Below are 17,425 nucleotides of genomic sequence, written 5' to 3'. Positions count from 1 at the left end.
CTTACTTTAAAGAATGTTCTATATATAAGATTTAATAAGTCTAGTAAGTCTTATGTTAATATCACTGAGGCAGAAGGCCACGGTAAGAGTTACCAGGGGAGAGAGAGAAACAGAGAGAGACCAAGCTTTGCTGAACTGTTGTGGCACCTGACAGGAGGGGCACCTGGCTGATATGCTGCACCATAGATCACAAAGTCCTCACAGGACTGAGTGATTCAGTTCACAGTCAGGAATCTCAGCTGGTCCTGAGAGCACTGAGAGTGATCAAGTAAGCACGACTTGGAGCACAGCCCTTATGCATTATTTTAACTTTTACTTTAAACACTATAATAATGTAACCCCCTTCCAAAGAGAAAAGTATTAGTGCTCTGTTAGTAATCTGAGTGCTTGGAACATTCTGCTAACCCCTCTAATGCCTACCAGGGTCATGTAAACATTCAAAACACTGACTTATTTTGTTGAGAGTTTTTCTCCTAGGTATTTCCACTAGCTTTTTTTTCCTGCATTACCTCAAGTCTTAAAAAAACACATTTTCTTCTTACATACCAAAGAGCAAGAATCAAAGCAACGTGACCAGTAAAAGACTTACTCAAAATACAGAGGAAAGTGAAAAGCACGCTTTTGCCAAAAGCTGTCACTGATACCTTGTAGAAATGTCCCATGAACATCCACAAAGCATACCTCATCATCCTTCACTTCTCTCAGCTAGCCTTTGTTGCAACATCTACAAAGCAAGACTTGCAGCAGCTCTTAACCCTGAGTGCTGTATTACACCTTTTTATGCTAATAAAATCCCTGTGTCCCCTAGTTAACATCTCTCTCATTCTCTTTGCTGTTGCAATTATATGCTGGTTTAGCTCAGACTGAAGGCTTTTCAGAGCAGTATCCAGCAAGCAATGAGGTGTTACTGTGTGACAAACAACAAACAGTGCTATGATATGAGATGCAAGCAGTGAATTTGTAATACAGGTTATAATTTCCACTGCAGAGGAAGACAGCATTTTAAAAGAAGCAAGCAGGGATGATCATCAAAATTCTCTGTCAGATACTCTGCAGGTTACCTAACATGCTGCCAGCTACCAAAATATCAAAGAGTGTGTCAGCATAGCGGCGATAATCAAGTCGTGAGCCTGCTGCATCCAGAAACTTGGCTATAGCCTCCAGGTCATTCCCAGCTTCATTGAGGCCTTGGACAATCGTATCCCTGAAGACTGTGGGTTCAAATTTCTCCTTTTCATCTGAAACAGAGAGAAAGAAGGAGAAGGAAAGAAAAAGTGTCAGTTTTCAAAAATGCTGTAAAAATCCAGTATCAGTCAGCAATTGAAATGAACATGGCACCTAATGTATTCTTCTCATTCTGGTCAACACACCAAAACTTTGTTTGTTTGGCTTGTATTGTTTCTGGAAATTCTGCAGTGTTTACCCTTGCATCCCTCTCCTCCTCATCTCCCAAAACCAAAACATGCAAACATAGGGGAATAAATAAATAGAGGAAAAGCATCTATTGAAATTGTTTCCAAACTTCATAGTCTTCTCTTGCTGAAGATACTATCACGTGTGTAGCACTGTGCATTGCTAAATCTGAGAGCAGGATAAAGGGAATGTCAAGCTATGCATACATACTCTCCCTGTACAAACATTTAGCTTTTCATCTCTTGCTGCTTTTCTTTTAATAACTATGGTCACATAGCTAAAATGTTTTCAAAAAGACAAGTCTTCAGGAAAAAAGGAGATTGAGGTATTAATAAAACTAGATTTTGAATAAACATTTAAGACAAGGCAACACAATGTAACCAGGAATTTACCTTCCATATTCACAGACCTAAGCAGCGCTAGAACACAGAAACGCAGCACTCACTCTGCATTTGCTACAGCTGTTCCTTACTGAGCTCAATTAAGGTATAGCCTGACCCCCAGAAAATGTCCCTGGGTCAAGGTCATTACTCACAGCAGACATAACTACAACCTCCAGATAACTCTTATCTAGATTTACCCGTACCTCCTGCTGCCTTTTTGTGCATGCAGTTAACAGCTTACCAGGGCTAGTGAAAGCTTAAGAAAACAAGTCCTGGCTTTATATAAGAGCACAAATGAAATGCTCGTTACTGTTAAAATAACTCTGAACTTCTGTGCACTCAAAACCCAGGTTAGTTATCACCTGCTGACACAAACATTGATACAAGTTCTTGAAAAGCTGAAAAATACTATAACCAGAGGATCAATCCAGAGTTTTTTACTTATTAAGATAAATCAGGATTGGTTAAATTTCTGTTGAAACATGTGCGAATCCAGTCTAAAAGATGCCAGCTGCAACTCTTGCAGGTTTTTTGTGACTAGAGGTTCAGGCCTTTATGCATCCTCTGGCTGCAAGCTTCTGTTCTACTCACAGTGCAGCTTTTCATCCCAGGCCTTAAACAAGTGACCTTACTTTTTAACAGCCTCTCTTCCCTAATCTCTTCCCTCGTGCCACAGTAGTCTTGTGGCAATTTAATAACTATTTACAGACAATTCCTACTTTTGATAGCTTTTCTATTTCTAATACAGAGAAGTTTTCTCTCCTCTGCTGCATGTACCTGGGGTGTGCTCATTCTACCATCTTCAGTGCATCACTTGCACATTCTCCTGCACTTCCAATGCATCCCCTTCCTCCACAGCAATTGTACCTGGAAGCCATAGAGCAGTCCCTTGGACTCAGTGTCCCAGGCCACTGGGAAGCTCAGGTGACTAGTCCACTTGGCCTTCCAAGGGGCCTGGCAGCTAGATTCTCCACTACCACACTCACCACTCAACACTGGCCACCACCAGTCACTCTCGGGACTGCAAATGATTTATTTCCAGGCTTTTACTGCACACTAGATCTTGGAGACATTCAGGTTCTCAGTCGTGTTACCTTGACTTTGGCTGTGGTGAAAACCTGGAGTCTGTGTTTTGAGGAACCCCCTCTCCTAGCTGCAGGGCACACCCATCACAGACACACCACAGGGTTGAGAGGGGCATTGAAGAATGTGCCTTTGCTCTGGGTAAATACCTGCAGAGAAGCATACTACTGGAATTCCATCTGAGCCATCAGATCTGTTACCAAATACTCAGTTGTAGCTCTTCTTCAACTTGAAGTACAAAAGCTAACTCAAAACAAGGAACAAACAAGCCAACCAACCCAAAAACAAACTAGTCTCTTACTGAAATAAGTACTTCAGTATGTGTACTTCAGGCAGTTTTATTTGTACACAAGAAACACAGTTCCACCCATAAACGAGCATCTGAGTATAATTATTCTCTTCTGGATTGCCAAATAAGTATGTATTATTTAAATGGTAAAAAAACCCCCAAAAAATCAAAACCAAAAACTTGATGACACATCAACCAGCAAGAAGACAGAGTTTTGTCTTAAGAGTTAAAAAAATAATCTTGTTTTCCATTTTCAAATGTATTTTGCCTACCAATTTAAGATGTTCAATCTAAACTGGAAGGTGTTATATGCTTGGTATCATGGGCACACAGTGCTCAATACAAACACAAATACCATGATCAATATTTCTTAGCTCTTTTAAATAGATTCTTCCCCTGCCCCAGAAGTCCTCCTCTCATCTGCAGTACCCTACTATTTTCTTGTCTATCACAGTCTAAGAGTTTACACAGGAACATGAGGTGAACTCATTACATGAAAAGCGATCTGTAATTTTATTGAAACATTTCCCTACCAAGCTAATGTACTGAAGAGGAATATGCTGATGTTGTACAAGAGGGTGAGTAAGAAGCCATCATCAACAAGGGGTGACAGTCTGTTGAGCTGTCAAGTGCACAATTACTAAAGAAGCACAGCTCCAGTCATGGGCTAGCAGAGGCAGGTGTAGCTCACAGATGTGATGCACACAATAGTCACTGCAGCAATGCTATACAAAGCTTTTCATTTTCAGCATGTTCCCAGATCCTTATTTCCTATCTTTTGCTTCTAAGAAAATAATGAAGTACATTCACTGCCCTCTCCTTAAGAATTAATTTTATCTCTTAAACAGAAGGTCCACAACTGTAATTCTGCGGAAGAGAAAAGGTAACATGAAGTGAAAAGAAGGGCCAAACGAGGTAATGTCAAGGTGATAATACTGCCTTTTTACTAGATAATTTTCTTCCTGAAAGTACTATGCAGCATTTTGTTTAGCTTATTTTGCACCATTTTTTAAGCATTTATTAACCCTGTATTATCTATACCATGGGAACAAACTTAGGTATCAGGTATTGCCTGCCAGCTCACTTCAAAGTGCACTGTTTGATCCCATTAATGCTTTGGGAAGCTTTTTGTCCTGTAGGTATTTGTCAACTGTCTGGATACACAAATTTTCCTTACTACCTACTGGCATTTTTGCTATTGCAATTTTCCCTCTTCCATTTCAGAAGACACAAAGACATCACTGTGCATGCATGTATTCAGTCAGTGCAGTCTACATCGCACGTATCTGCTCCATAGAAACAAGTACCAGCCAGATGCCAACTACTGCCAACCATCACTGAAAAAGGAATATTCAACAGGTACAGAGATCACACCAAGAACTAACCAAACTACTTTATTTGCCTAGACTGATAGGAACTGTGAGATGCCTCCTTCCCTTGGAAGGTTCTTCCCTTATCAGCATCGTTTTCCTTCCTTCCAATCTTTTTAAAGTGATTTGAATGTCTGCCACTATATATGATGCAGGCAAGGTTTATTCCTTTTATCAGGTTAATCAATATAACTAGAAAGAGTGAGATTTACAAGCTCCTCCTTTCATGGTCCTCTCTCAAAGATATTTTAGATATTAAGCACACTTTCACACATTAAATTAAAAAACATTGTATTATTCTTCTTTTGCTCTCTGAAATTTCAGAAGTTGTTCACAACCCGAGATTAGTTGCAGCTAGCTGACCAGTGATAAAAGTTTGCATATGCAATTAGTTTTATTAGATGCCTGACTGCAGCGTCACACCTCACTGAGATGGCAGTGCTCCAGGGATCTAGAGAAGGGAAAAAGGAGTATCACAGGACACAAACAGGTAAAAATCAAGTATCTTTCTTTATTCTAATTATTGCTTGTATTAAATAGGTGTGAAAGACCAAATCTGTATTAAGACCGATTATACCAAACTCAGTGGAAAACACAGGCTGAAAGTCTTTATGAGAGACAGAACATTGTCTGAACCTAGGACAAGTTTATCAAATAACATATTTACTGTAACTGACTGACCTAGACTGAAAAATACATACGATCAATCCAGCAGTGTGCATGTCTGAGTGCTTTTACTGGCTGATCTGACAGACAGACTTCTTCAGGGACTGTTAATTCCACTCCTCTGGGTACGTCTATATGGTTGTGAGTTAATGCAGTGTACAGCTCCCACTGCATAATGCTTTCGACCATGCTGACAGAAAGTTAATTCCAGTAATTACTGGCGCACCATCACAATTAATTACAAATACTGGTTTCTTTTTTAATTAGTTATCCTTACAAACATTCTATGGGCACCTTAGAAAAGACATTTTCCATTTAAGAGACTGTACCAGTGAAATGAATTGAAGAAGTGCTGGGTGCAAGGGAGGAAAGACAAGAGAAAGCTGGCACTGCTTTTTGACATGACTGAAACCAAACTATTTTGGAATTTGTATCTAAGCTTTGTGATCATCCTAGATCTCTAGACACTCAGCTCTTCAGACTCGTGATTGAATTTGAAATTTTCTGAGAAAGGTTACCAACTCTTTTTGTTTCTCTCATCCACATCAAGAAAATGCTCTTATTTACATTTCTGTTACTAGACATTAAGAAGAGGTGTTAGCTTTTGATCAGAAACAGGAAAGTGAAGATGGAAAAAATCTGTTTCATGACAGACAGGAACTCCACCTGTGTCTGCTGTAATAATCTACTATTGCACTACCAAAAATTATGATCTTTCTTTTCACAAACCAAACTTTTGGTTGTGTTTTTCTGGTGGGGGAGCAGGAAGAGAATAAAATAATTCATTACATATATTTTGTCTCTCTGCCTCAAACTGTTGGGCATTCATCTCAGCCACCTAAACATGAACTCTGAGTATGGTGTGAGCAAGCATGTTAGGACAACACCTGCTGTACCAGAATATCTGAATGGTCAGTACTATTAGCACCACTCAGCTTTCTTTAAAAATTGATGCTCTACTGTATTAGCAAAACAAAGTGTTGGTCATGTTTACAGAAGGTCAGTATCACAATGAGTAAAATGGGACTCACACAATCGTAATTGTTTTAACAATTAAATAAAGACTATACTAACATAGGAGAAAAAATATTTCCGAAAAAGGAGGTTTCTGACCTCCTTCTGACCTGAAAGCAGGACCAGTGAGATGATCTGACCATCTCATGGAGAATGAAGGCGAGAAAATTCCTTTTTAGATATGAAAGGTTCACTTACAGATATGGCACTGATTTGAGTCAAAGAAATAAAAACAAAAATTAAAACAAAAAACCCAGATAATTTTCTTTACACAACCTTTAAATAAAAGCTCATATTTTGTTTTTAGTTGAAAACGACAGTTTAAGAAACACTCAAAGCAAACATCTAACAAGTTTTCTTCATGATATGTAAATATACTACAAATTCATTTAGCATCTAATCTTTAACTGAGGGTTCCACAAGACTTCATAGTTAATAAACCCAAATTTCAAATGAAGTCCTAGGATATATGGTGAAAATAACAGAATTTGTAGAGCTTAGTTAAAAGTAACATCTTCAAACTTAACATGGCTGAAAAGAAGGGGAGAAAAATCTTTTAGTTGAACTTTCAACTATTCCACCTGCTCCATTTATAGTCATTTTAACAAAGAGGAAAATAAAGCAAAAAATGTAATGCAACCTACCCCTCTTCCTAGTTTTGAACCGCTGGCCTGTTAGCACTGGCTTCTGATTCTTATTCATAAAATTTCTGAGGAAAGAAAAAAAAGGAAAAATATTTATACTCTAGCATTTACAGACAACAGTTTAATCTAAAGGCAAAATAAAGACTCAGTGTGGTAAAACTCCAACATGTGAAAGGTAAAGAAAGTTCTTGACACATATTCAAAGAGTAATTCATATTAAGATGAAGAGCACTACAATCCAAGGATAACTTTGCTAAGATGTGTTCCTCTTAATACCTGGCTGTTGGCATCGCTGTAAAAAAATGTGAAGGTTCAAAACCAAACAGGAAGGTGTTGGAGTCTCTGCCCTTACTCCTGGGGCAGGGGTACAGCACCACTGCCCACACAGCTCATGGGGCTGCTGGGGACACAGTAGCCACTAGGGCAGAGGACTGGGAACCATCCTGGTGAGGCTCATCATGGCACAAGTCTCACCCTCTGGCATGTTCACCAAGCTGATGAGTGCCCAGGGTCACACACCGTCCAGCTCAAGATAAGACTTTGTGGTCTAACCACAATGTTTTAGCCATCAAATTCTAATCAAATGTTTCTTACAAGAATCACTGTATCTCAGTAACTTGAAGTTCTGAAAAGCATGTGGGAGTTGTAAAAATAACAGTAGATAAACAGATCCCTTGCCCCATCAACTTTGTGCATAAATATGGAGTAAAGGACCTATATGACACATCATACAACAGTGAAAAATACTGGGCTTGTATTACTTCAGACCTTTATAGCAAATCTCAACACACAACGTCAGAAAAATTGGAAAGTGAAACTATATATATTAATGCTATTTTATCTAAAGAAAACAGAACTATTTTTAAGCTTTGGATATAATCAGTTTCATCACACAAGACACAGCTTATGAAAAGAACAGCTAAACCAAGAGCTGAATGCAAGCAGCAGTGAGCAAAAGGAAGCTTTGCAGCACATAGGAATCACCATGGGTCATCCCCCTTTCCTGCCCACAGCTTGTGCCAGCCCTGAGATTCAGAGGCCACCTACTTCACACCCTGCATGTCCTTAGGTCGCTGTTACTTATGATTTGCTTGTCCAAACTTAAGCCTTCTCATGCAAGAATTTGAGTATGTTCTCTTAATAACTTCAGTTTTACAAAAAGCTGTATTATTTGTATTTCTTCATTGTGGACTCTGCAGGTCTAGTTTAGAAGTACACAGATTTGCCTACATGTTTCCTACCACAAATGAAAAGAAGCTCAAGCTCCATATCTGAGAAAGAAGCCATCAATCCCATGTTACTAGCCAAGTAGTGCTTTCTCTACCCCTGAAAATTGATTTAACTCTCTTAACAATGCTCCAGCTATACAATATATTCCTGTTCACCAGACTTCTAGTGGCAGCATCCCTAGCCATTTTTGCAGCACTTCAAATGTTTTACTTGGCAAGCCAGTGCTTTCTCGTCTAGGTTTACCATTTATCCATAGTCAAAAACTGTGCATGCAAGCACATGAACTGGAAATAGCCAGTAAAGTTCAGTGTCAAGACTGGGTTTGCTTCCTGTAAGTCATAAAAACACAAATACGCAACAAGCAGTTCAACTGAGATTCATATTCATCACTGAGATCTAAAGCTGCAGTTGTAACAGACCAAGAAGCATTTAGAAACCACTCCAACACTAAACACCCTTCTGGAAAAACGATTTGCTCAACTGCAAAGATAGTTCAACATGGCAAACCACGATACCGTGGGATCTTTTAAAGTGCTGTAAGATCCAAGAGTCCCTTCACAGCAGAGCTCAAAAGGCTCTTTCCCCTGCCAAGACAGCTCGGTGTTATAGGAACAGGAGGTGCTTTACAAGTTAATTAGGCAGATAATCTAGCAGTCTACAGGGATAAGCAACAGCCCAGCCACTAACCAGTGACTGGCTAGATTTGACACACTTATCAGCTTTGTCTTTCTGACCTCAAGTTATTCGTAAAGAGAATGATCTATAACATTCAACCAGGTATTTCTGATTTGTTTTTAATGTTTTGCCTGGACACCTTACACCTTGTTCTGGGTCTAAAAACGTTCAAGAGATGGCAAGAGATGCCCACGAGGTTTGCAAAGTAAGAGTCAAGTGAGCCACCCTGCAGGTAAGAACTGCAAGAATTAATCTGCTTTTCACAGCTCTTCCAGTGCACAAACGTGCCATCAGGCTGGGGTCGACAGTGCCCACTTCCTTAATGAACACACAAAAGCCTTCAGCCCAGTATACTGGTAGTTTCTTGGTTTCTATAAAAGACAGAAATGCAAACATTAAATTTCTAACACCAGACTTCTCCTTTCCTTTGATGAAGTGTATTTTTAAGCTGAAAAAAAACTTGCATGCACCTGAAGGTTGTAAAGTCAACCTGCGGGTCAACTACTGATTTTGACTATTCCCTGTGAACATAAAATACGTCCTTTAAAACAGCTGGGAAAGATTTAAAAAAACAAACAGTAAAAGCAGGACTCACAACTTGTGGCAGATTTAATGACTAGAGGTTCAGTGCAACAGAAGAGAATCTTGAATAGTTAATTACTGGGAACATAGGATATGCCTTTGTCTATATTTAGCTCTAAATGCACTGTGCTTTAATCTGCTTGAGTGAGGGTCTGGCTTTATAAGGCATTGCCTCAAGCACTGGCACAGGATCTTTCATTAAGAAACTGCATCTTAAGCCTGAGCAAAACCAACCCAATAATCTAGATGGCAATCCAGAATGTATCTGGACAAATGGCATCAGCTCTTTAAAGTGAGATTTTTAAATGCTGTTGCCACCACAACAGATGCCTGGATAAAAGTTGAAAATTTACGAAAGTGAATGAAATGCAAAAACCTTTTTATTTTATCAAGAACAGACCAACAACAGCACAAAGGTGGTGGCTGAAGGCTGTAAATTCAGGGTGGCAGCCCATAAACTTGCACAGCACATTTGATTGCATCAGAGTGCAGCCTGCCTCTCAGGCGTCAGGTAGCTGTAAAACCTTGAAATCACATAAGACCTTGAACTATTACATATATTTTCCATTTTGAAAGTACAGCAGCTGGCAGCTCAAAGCCAATGGCCAAATTTTGAAATGGCAGCTAGAGAAGTCATAATGGTTTCATCAGAGTAAAGATCTTAAGGGTAAATATGGGTAGGAAGGAAACAGCCTCCAAAAGAAAACCCAAACCACCAGGCAAACTTGTATCTTGCAGCCCAACATCCCTCAGGATTCATATAAATTGTCGGCAGGAGAGCAAGCAAGAGATATGGAATGACAGCTCACTCCTTTCACAGATTCCACTCTGCACCAGAAGATGGGAGACACTCTACTGAGTGTCTACAAGCTCTACTCTCAATTTATTGCTCAACACTCAAGTAGATGTCAGAGAGCCAAACAGAAGCTGGCACTACTCTCCACAATGGGTTCATTTTCCATACAAACCACAAAATGTCTAAGTCTGCTAATTACTAACTTGAAGCTACAAAATTCGTAAGAAAAGTTAAAAAAATGCATGACTTTAAAGTTTACCAAAATCCACTCCTACTCGTGTTAACAGGCTTGTATAAAACAAATTCATACTTTAAAAATTCATAAATTGGTGAGTTGGCAGATTCTCCTGATACTGTTTGAAGTCCAGGAGCTCAGCTTTCTCTATGGATGCTCATTTTCATGCTAAAGACCCTAAACAGTTAAAATAAAACTGAGGGACATCTACAGTTGTAGATCCAGACATACGTTATACAGCAGTAACTCTAATCAACCAATCTTCTCACACAATTAATAAAAATTGTAGCAGTTTTAATTAATAAATCCAACATTAATTAATAAAATTAATTTCTAAAACCTGCAACAGATGAAGTAAAAGTTACTTCATAGCTTCAGCAAGTATGAACTCACTTAATAAGTCAGAAAAATGCAGTCTTTTATCCATACCACAGGGAAATTCTTATGAAGATTAACTCCTGAATTATTTAAAGCCTTGGTAAGGCTGAAGTTTCTACCAACTTTAAATACTGGAAACATTTGTTCTTGGAAACATATTGCTTAAATTGAAAAAAAAAATATTGAAAACCTTTATTCAAAGCAACGCTATTTTTCTAAGCATCATTTTACACTTCTCTTAACCAAAATCTCAGAATCATCTGAGATTCTTCAAACATTAACATGCTCAGATGAATCTGGGAACAGTTGCTTCACAGCAGCGAAACTTCCCTGCCCTAGTTATGCAGAGAAGGGAATCAATGCCAGACAACATATGAAAGAGACCAACGGTTTAATAAAACTCCCTACCAAGACTTTATGGCTGTGTGTGTGCAGGGCACTAAACAGAGCCCAGAGGGCACACAGTGACCCTCTGGGCAGCCCACTGGAGGGCGGGGTCAGCAGCACTGCTCCACAGGACCCTGCTGCTGCTGTGGGGACTGGCGCCGACTGCGTTTGACTGACAGGGAGATGGAGAGAGCTGCCAGAACACCACCAACACAGCACTACCAGCTTGCACAGGAACAGATGCTTCGCAGGAATTACTTCCATCTCCCTCCCTTGCTGAGATATCATGTAAGACAGGGGCACTCATCACAAAGGCAAATACAATAGGGGCATAGATGGGTAGAGCTGCTTTGATGGAAACATCCCAACCCACATATCAAGGGCAATCTTTTTTTTCCCCAAAGAATATCCAGGACATTAAAAGGCTTTACTGGATAGTTTTTATCCAGCAATATTACTGGGTCTTTTCATTCTCTCACAGTTACAGACTTAGGGTAAGGAGAGTTTTCCACTTCATTCAGCAGCAAGCCAAGAAGTTACATCAAATGCAAATTACTGAACTCAAGCAGCATACAGGAAGAGCTGCCCTTGCACTTTTGCCAGAGAGGAAACATGTCAGCATGCAGCCAGCAGCTGTCTGCTCTCTGGAAAGGCAGCAGACAGCTAGATTATGAGCTAACAAAATCTGTAGTGGAGAACTTATACATCATTACCAGTAGAGAGGAACAGGTCAATGTAAAGGGACAAGAAGACAGAGCAGATGCAGTGCAGCCATCAGTTCTCACCAAATCCTCATCAGGCTTCCCACTTTCCATGGGGACACTGTGCCCTTTGTCCTAAAACATAGGGATTTTTTAAAGAAGTGACTAATAAGCTGGAGGTCTGTAAATTCAACCATGGCACAAATCACCAGGAAGTGCAGCAGGTTTATGTTACAAACTGGCAACCAGGTTTTTTCTTGCAGACTTGCCCACAGAGGCACCAGCATAGTTATAATGCTTATGAAACCTTTAACCCAAAGGTGCCATTCGTTAGGAGCAGTAAAGCCAGAGCCAGGCTCTTGCCACATTAAAATTCCTTCCCTGATTTTATAGCCTCAACAGCAACGTGCAGGGACAAAACAGTAATGTAAGGATGTGCAGGGTAAATACAGTTATGTAAGGATGTGCAGGGTAAATGCAATCAACCTGGGGTTTTAATGTTTACAGGAAATACAAATATTGCTTATCCACATGCCTCGTCTTTCCCAAAAGACCCTTACAGAAGCTTTCAAGGCACTTAAATTTTTTTAAATGTTTATTTTTTAATCACAGAACAGTGTTGGTCCACAGTAAAAAGTATATCTACTTCAATAAAAGTACTTGTCCTTTATTAGCATGCCTAGTGGGAGAGAGAAAACAAAGAGATGAAACAAGTGGATTTGATTTAATTCTGCAGCAAGTAGAAACAAATACCTAAAGAGAATGAAACTTACATTGCATTAAATAAAAAATAAAAGCCTGTGCTCACGCAAGATTCTCCGGCCAAGAATTGTGCATGCAGCCTGTGAATAGTTATCCTGGAGAAAAGGAGAGGGAAGGAAAACTTTATTGCTCTTTGCAGTTATCTGAAAGGAAGCTGTAGCCAGGTGGGGCTGGTCTCTTCCAAGCAATAAGCAGCAAGAGGAGGAAAATGGCCTCATGTTACATCAGGAGAGCTTTTGATTGGGTAGTAGGAAAATTTTCTTCACTAAAAGCATTGTGAAACATTGGAATGGACTGCCCAGGGAAGTGGTCAGTCTATCACTGGATTTATTTATTTAAAACACAAGTAGATGGATTTGGCAGACATGCAGATGGCACTTAAGGACATGGTTTAGTGGTGGCTGTGCTGGGTTAATGGTTGGACTCAATAATGTTACAGGTCTTTTTCAACAGAAGCAATTCTATGATGCTAAACCCCAAACAAATGAGAAGACTCACCAAAATCTGCACCATAAATCACATCACCTCATGGCTAAACTGGGATGCACAGGAAGATGTTTCTTGAAAAACAGCCAGAAAAAAACCCAGTTCCCACTACCACCAATGAATGTACAATCACACACTGCATTAGAGATCCACCTCACTGCACTTATTTCAGAAGAGCAGGTATTTCTTTGGTCACTAACCAAGAATTTCTACAGAAGTGGCTCAGGTAAGTAACACCACTGAAGCGCTTTCAATGCACTTCACAATGTCAAGAGAACTGTAAACTGAAGGACCGAGACAATAGACTTCTCTGCCATGTCATCAGGAACCATATAAAATATGTGTGAGTCATGGCACAGTCAGTCAAAGAGAAGAAAAAAAGAAGTAAAAAATTCTTAATAATTGACAGGTAGAAATACAAGTCAAGAAAATTAAATCACACACTCAGGTTGCCACATACAAAATGTCTTCCAATAACAAGATTTCTTCCAGCAACTAAAGAGGAGGAATTAGACATAATTCTTTAAGGACAAGGTATTAGCAGGAGCTTTTCTCACCGTTGAGAGCTCTCTTAGGTGCTGTATTCTTAACTGGAGTAGGCTGAGATAATGGAGATGGTGTATTGCTACAGATCAATTCATATCCAATTAACATTCATTTTAAGGTAATAGCTAGTCATCCAACTCCAAGCTTGCACACCCTGCCAATGGGAAAACCTCTTAGAAAAAAGCGGATAAAAAGGATAAGGCAGAGATCAGGGTGAGGTGCACTGAGAACAGAAGAGGAAGACAGAATTCTTCCAAAGCTAACAAAGATTTTTCCTCACACAAGACACCACACTTTCAATGACTGCGTAAATATTAAAACAGGGTTCTTGAATTTGGAGACACATTGGATGTCCAGTTCATTCTGAAAAACACAACTGTCTCAGCAATTGCCATAGAGATGATTTTGTTATAGGAAAAATGGTGTAGCTGAAATTCTGCAAAAACATGATTGTGAAGGTACTGCAGCAATTTAGCTCAATCCTTCATTGATGTTTGGGGGAGAATTCACTAGCCACTGTTCACAGTACATTTGCAAGAAATCACTATTGGAGTTACTTTACAGGGTCCCCTTGAACGAGGTCTCCAATAAACCAATAAATACAGGTATTCGGAAGGACACGTTAAAAAAAATACCAAAGAGGCTTCATTCCCAGGAACAAAGCTTGTAAGACACAAGACAATACAAGAACAGTTCAGTAATGAAGGCCAGTGCAGGACGGTCAGCTTTCTCATGCAGAGTGTCACTCCTCTGTTCAAGTCCATCCAGCTTCGGGTTTTTTAATGTATCAGGCCACTGAAAGTGTTTACAGTGTTGATCCTACTCATGCAATTCCAATACCAACAAAAAAATCCAGAGACATACTTCTTCCATTCTTCTTGCTACCTAAAAGCTCTGAGTAGCAGCAAAAGACCTAGACATCACTAGTGCCTCCAGGAAACTGCAGCACTTGAAAACTGATAAACTAAGGGGCTAAGGTTAAAAATAAAAATAAATAAATACAATCTGCATTCTCCAGAAAGCAATGCCTCCCAGTTGCTAACAGTTTATTATTTCATGAACTAAATACTGTAATGGGAGGAAAGATGTATTAATAGCTAGCACCTCCTACACACCTGCAATCGATGAAGGCCTTGATTTTAATAGAACAACTGCTTTAAGCATTAAAGCAAGTTTCAATTCAGAGCTCCCTAATTATTTCTTCAAAGCATGTGCAAGGACTTCACCAAGATAACACATGTTTTTTCTCTAACCTGAGGGAAAGTGAGTCAGCTTCCAGACATATGAATTCTGATCTTTCTGGCACAAAGGGCCAGCAGTGAAAACACACCAGGCTTTGCATTGTATCTACAATTCCAAACATACCAGCTAACATTGATCATGGCGTTAGCAGTACTCACTTCAACAAAAAAAAGGAGTCTGTAACTGACTTGTGTCACTCTGCATCCCAAAAGTAGTCCATATTCCCTGTGGCTGCTTCTTCCTCCTCAGAGCAGGTGAGCATTTTGACAGAACACACTAGTTTTGGTAAATAAATTCCTGGAGTGGGGAATAGAAGCAGTCAATGCTTGGACTGCTTCAACCTGCAGTTATTTTCTAGGCAATGGTGGGTACAATTTCTCTCAGATCAAGCTAAGATAATTCTGTGGCAATAGATACTGATTTGCATTCAAGTTCCATGTTGAGAAAAAAAAGAAATAAAACCCACCCATGGGATGCCCACACAATCAAATGTTATGCTAGGTGAGTCAGAAAAATAACTATTACAGACTGAGCAGACACTCGCTATCCTACCCGCTGCTTGGCAGCTCTCATACCGGCGCTCTCCACCTTACTTCAGAATGGCATTTCTTCACCTCTATGCGAAAACCTGAAAGCTCTTAGACTAATTCATGGAAGAAGAGTCTGTCAAGGGCTATAAACACATGAATGACATAACCTTCTAGGCTTGAAAAATGCTGTGAGTTTGCCAGGACATGAAAGAAAGAAATGTAGCACTCCCTTCTATTTATATTTTTATACCACCACATTCTCCTCCCCCACCCTTTTCTCTTTTTCTTTTCTCACCTGCCAACACTACAGACCACTTCCAGAGATGAGATTACAGACCTAGGGCAAATTTCTCCCAGTAAACCAAGCTTTGATATGAGAAGGCTGCCTCTTAAATTCACAAACATGCAAGATAAGCATTATTCACCCATGACAGCATACTCCACTTGGGAGTATTATGACAACAGCACTGAGAGCTGGGTGGCACCTGAGTAAGGTCACGTTAGGAGGAGAAGCAAGCAAAAATCCCAAGAGGTCTATCCAAGGTCAGCTTGCTGTATTACTAATTTCGCAGGAGGACTTTAGATTGCTTCTTGTAAAACGAGGGAAAACATTCAAACCAATTCTCTTCAGTGATGAAAGCAAAAATCTTTCAGGCATATTGTGATTCAAGTCCCATATTTCTTCCCAAAATTTGGGGTTGCCCAGCATTGTGCCCAGTGAGAATACTGTTAAGACTGGTAATGGGAATCACATTGGTATTGTGATTGAACTGTGTATTGCAACTGCTATACTTTGTTACATGTCATTTACAGTTGTATGACATCTTCAGTATAATTTGTATTACTCTGCTAAATCAGAAATACCATATAAAATCAACTAACTTCAGGTGACGAAATGAAGTATTAAACATCATACCCTCCATATGTGGAATATCTAAAAGATGCTGGTCAGAGAGCACTAGACTCTGACACTATTCGCATATCAGAAGTGGGAGATCAGTTTTGCTTTGGTAACTGAAAGCTCAAATGCCCAGCAATCATGTATGGCAAAGTTACACATTTTTGGAATATCATACACAGACACAGTCCTGAAAGTGCTCAAAGCACTGCATCTTCTCTCAATTTTGACAGTTCAACTTTGTTTTTCTTAATCTTCTTCCATGCTGTATCAAAACATAAATGACATTAAATGCAACATTTATCTGAAAATATAAAAGCATAAAACCAAGAATATGTCTTCGTTGGTAATCCATATTCAGGAGACTTTGAAGACCATCAAACTGAATCTGAAAAATTCACAGTCTATCTGTAAGCACAGCACTGCAAGCAATGGCTATTATGAATGCATCTCAAGTTTTGCTTCTCAAAAAGTTATAATTATATGCAATTTTGATCATAATTGCAATCAGATGAAAACTCAGTTGTCAAAAATACATTTATATATACAGGTGGCTAAAATCTCAGAATTAAGAAACATAACCACAAAAAGAAGTCAAATGAAGCATCAATATAAATCACCTAAGCTAGAAAAAAGAGTAATTAGCCTGTTGTGTTCACTTATTTGTATCTATTTTCCAGTCTTAGCGTCATCTCCTACTGGCATAATCACATTACAAGAAGCTAGTAGAAGTTATGGAGACATCTGTTTCACCCCAATGTTGACCAGAGCAGATATGTAATGTTTTACCCAACTCCACCACAGAGGCAGCAGGCAGTGCTGAATACATTGCAGTGATTTGTGCCCATGCACTGGTAATGGAAGCATGGAGAGCTGTCCGTCAGCTCAGTTCAATGCCAAACCCAGCAATTTAATTGGTACTATTGATTGTGAGGACCACTCCCTGTTTCACTGTCGATCATTTTAGCAGGCAATCAGCTAAGCCAAAACCCCTATCGACTTTTCTTGACTAAACAGCCATCTGCCAGAACCCAAAAATGGGGTGCATTTGACCTGCCTTAAAAATGAATGATGACACCCAAGTCTGACGCTGCAATTCTTGCCTCTTTCTACCA

General features: G+C 39.5%; 1 protein-coding gene across 2 annotated transcripts in view; it reads right to left on the bottom strand.

Annotated features, from left to right (window-relative positions):
- The window catches only part of BZW2 (basic leucine zipper and W2 domains 2), a 56,987-nt gene that overhangs the window by 29,217 nt on the left and 10,345 nt on the right, over positions 1-17,425 (bottom strand). For both annotated transcript variants that reach the window (XM_085050847.1, XM_085050848.1), the window contains exons 2-3: positions 6,863-6,927; positions 1,062-1,238 (exon numbers count right to left, since the gene is read on the bottom strand). In XM_085050847.1, the coding sequence (XP_084906973.1) occupies positions 1,062-1,238; positions 6,863-6,920 (235 nt within the window). In that variant the 5' untranslated portion in view covers positions 6,921-6,927. The remainder of the gene's footprint in view (positions 1-1,061; positions 1,239-6,862; positions 6,928-17,425) is intronic.

This window comes from Lichenostomus cassidix, chromosome 2 (assembly GCF_008360975.1).
Source record: "Lichenostomus cassidix isolate B80296 chromosome 2, HeHo_3.0, whole genome shotgun sequence".
Classification (NCBI taxonomy): domain Eukaryota; kingdom Metazoa; phylum Chordata; class Aves; order Passeriformes; family Meliphagidae; genus Lichenostomus; species Lichenostomus cassidix.
This window is presented reverse-complemented; position numbering and strand designations above follow the sequence as displayed.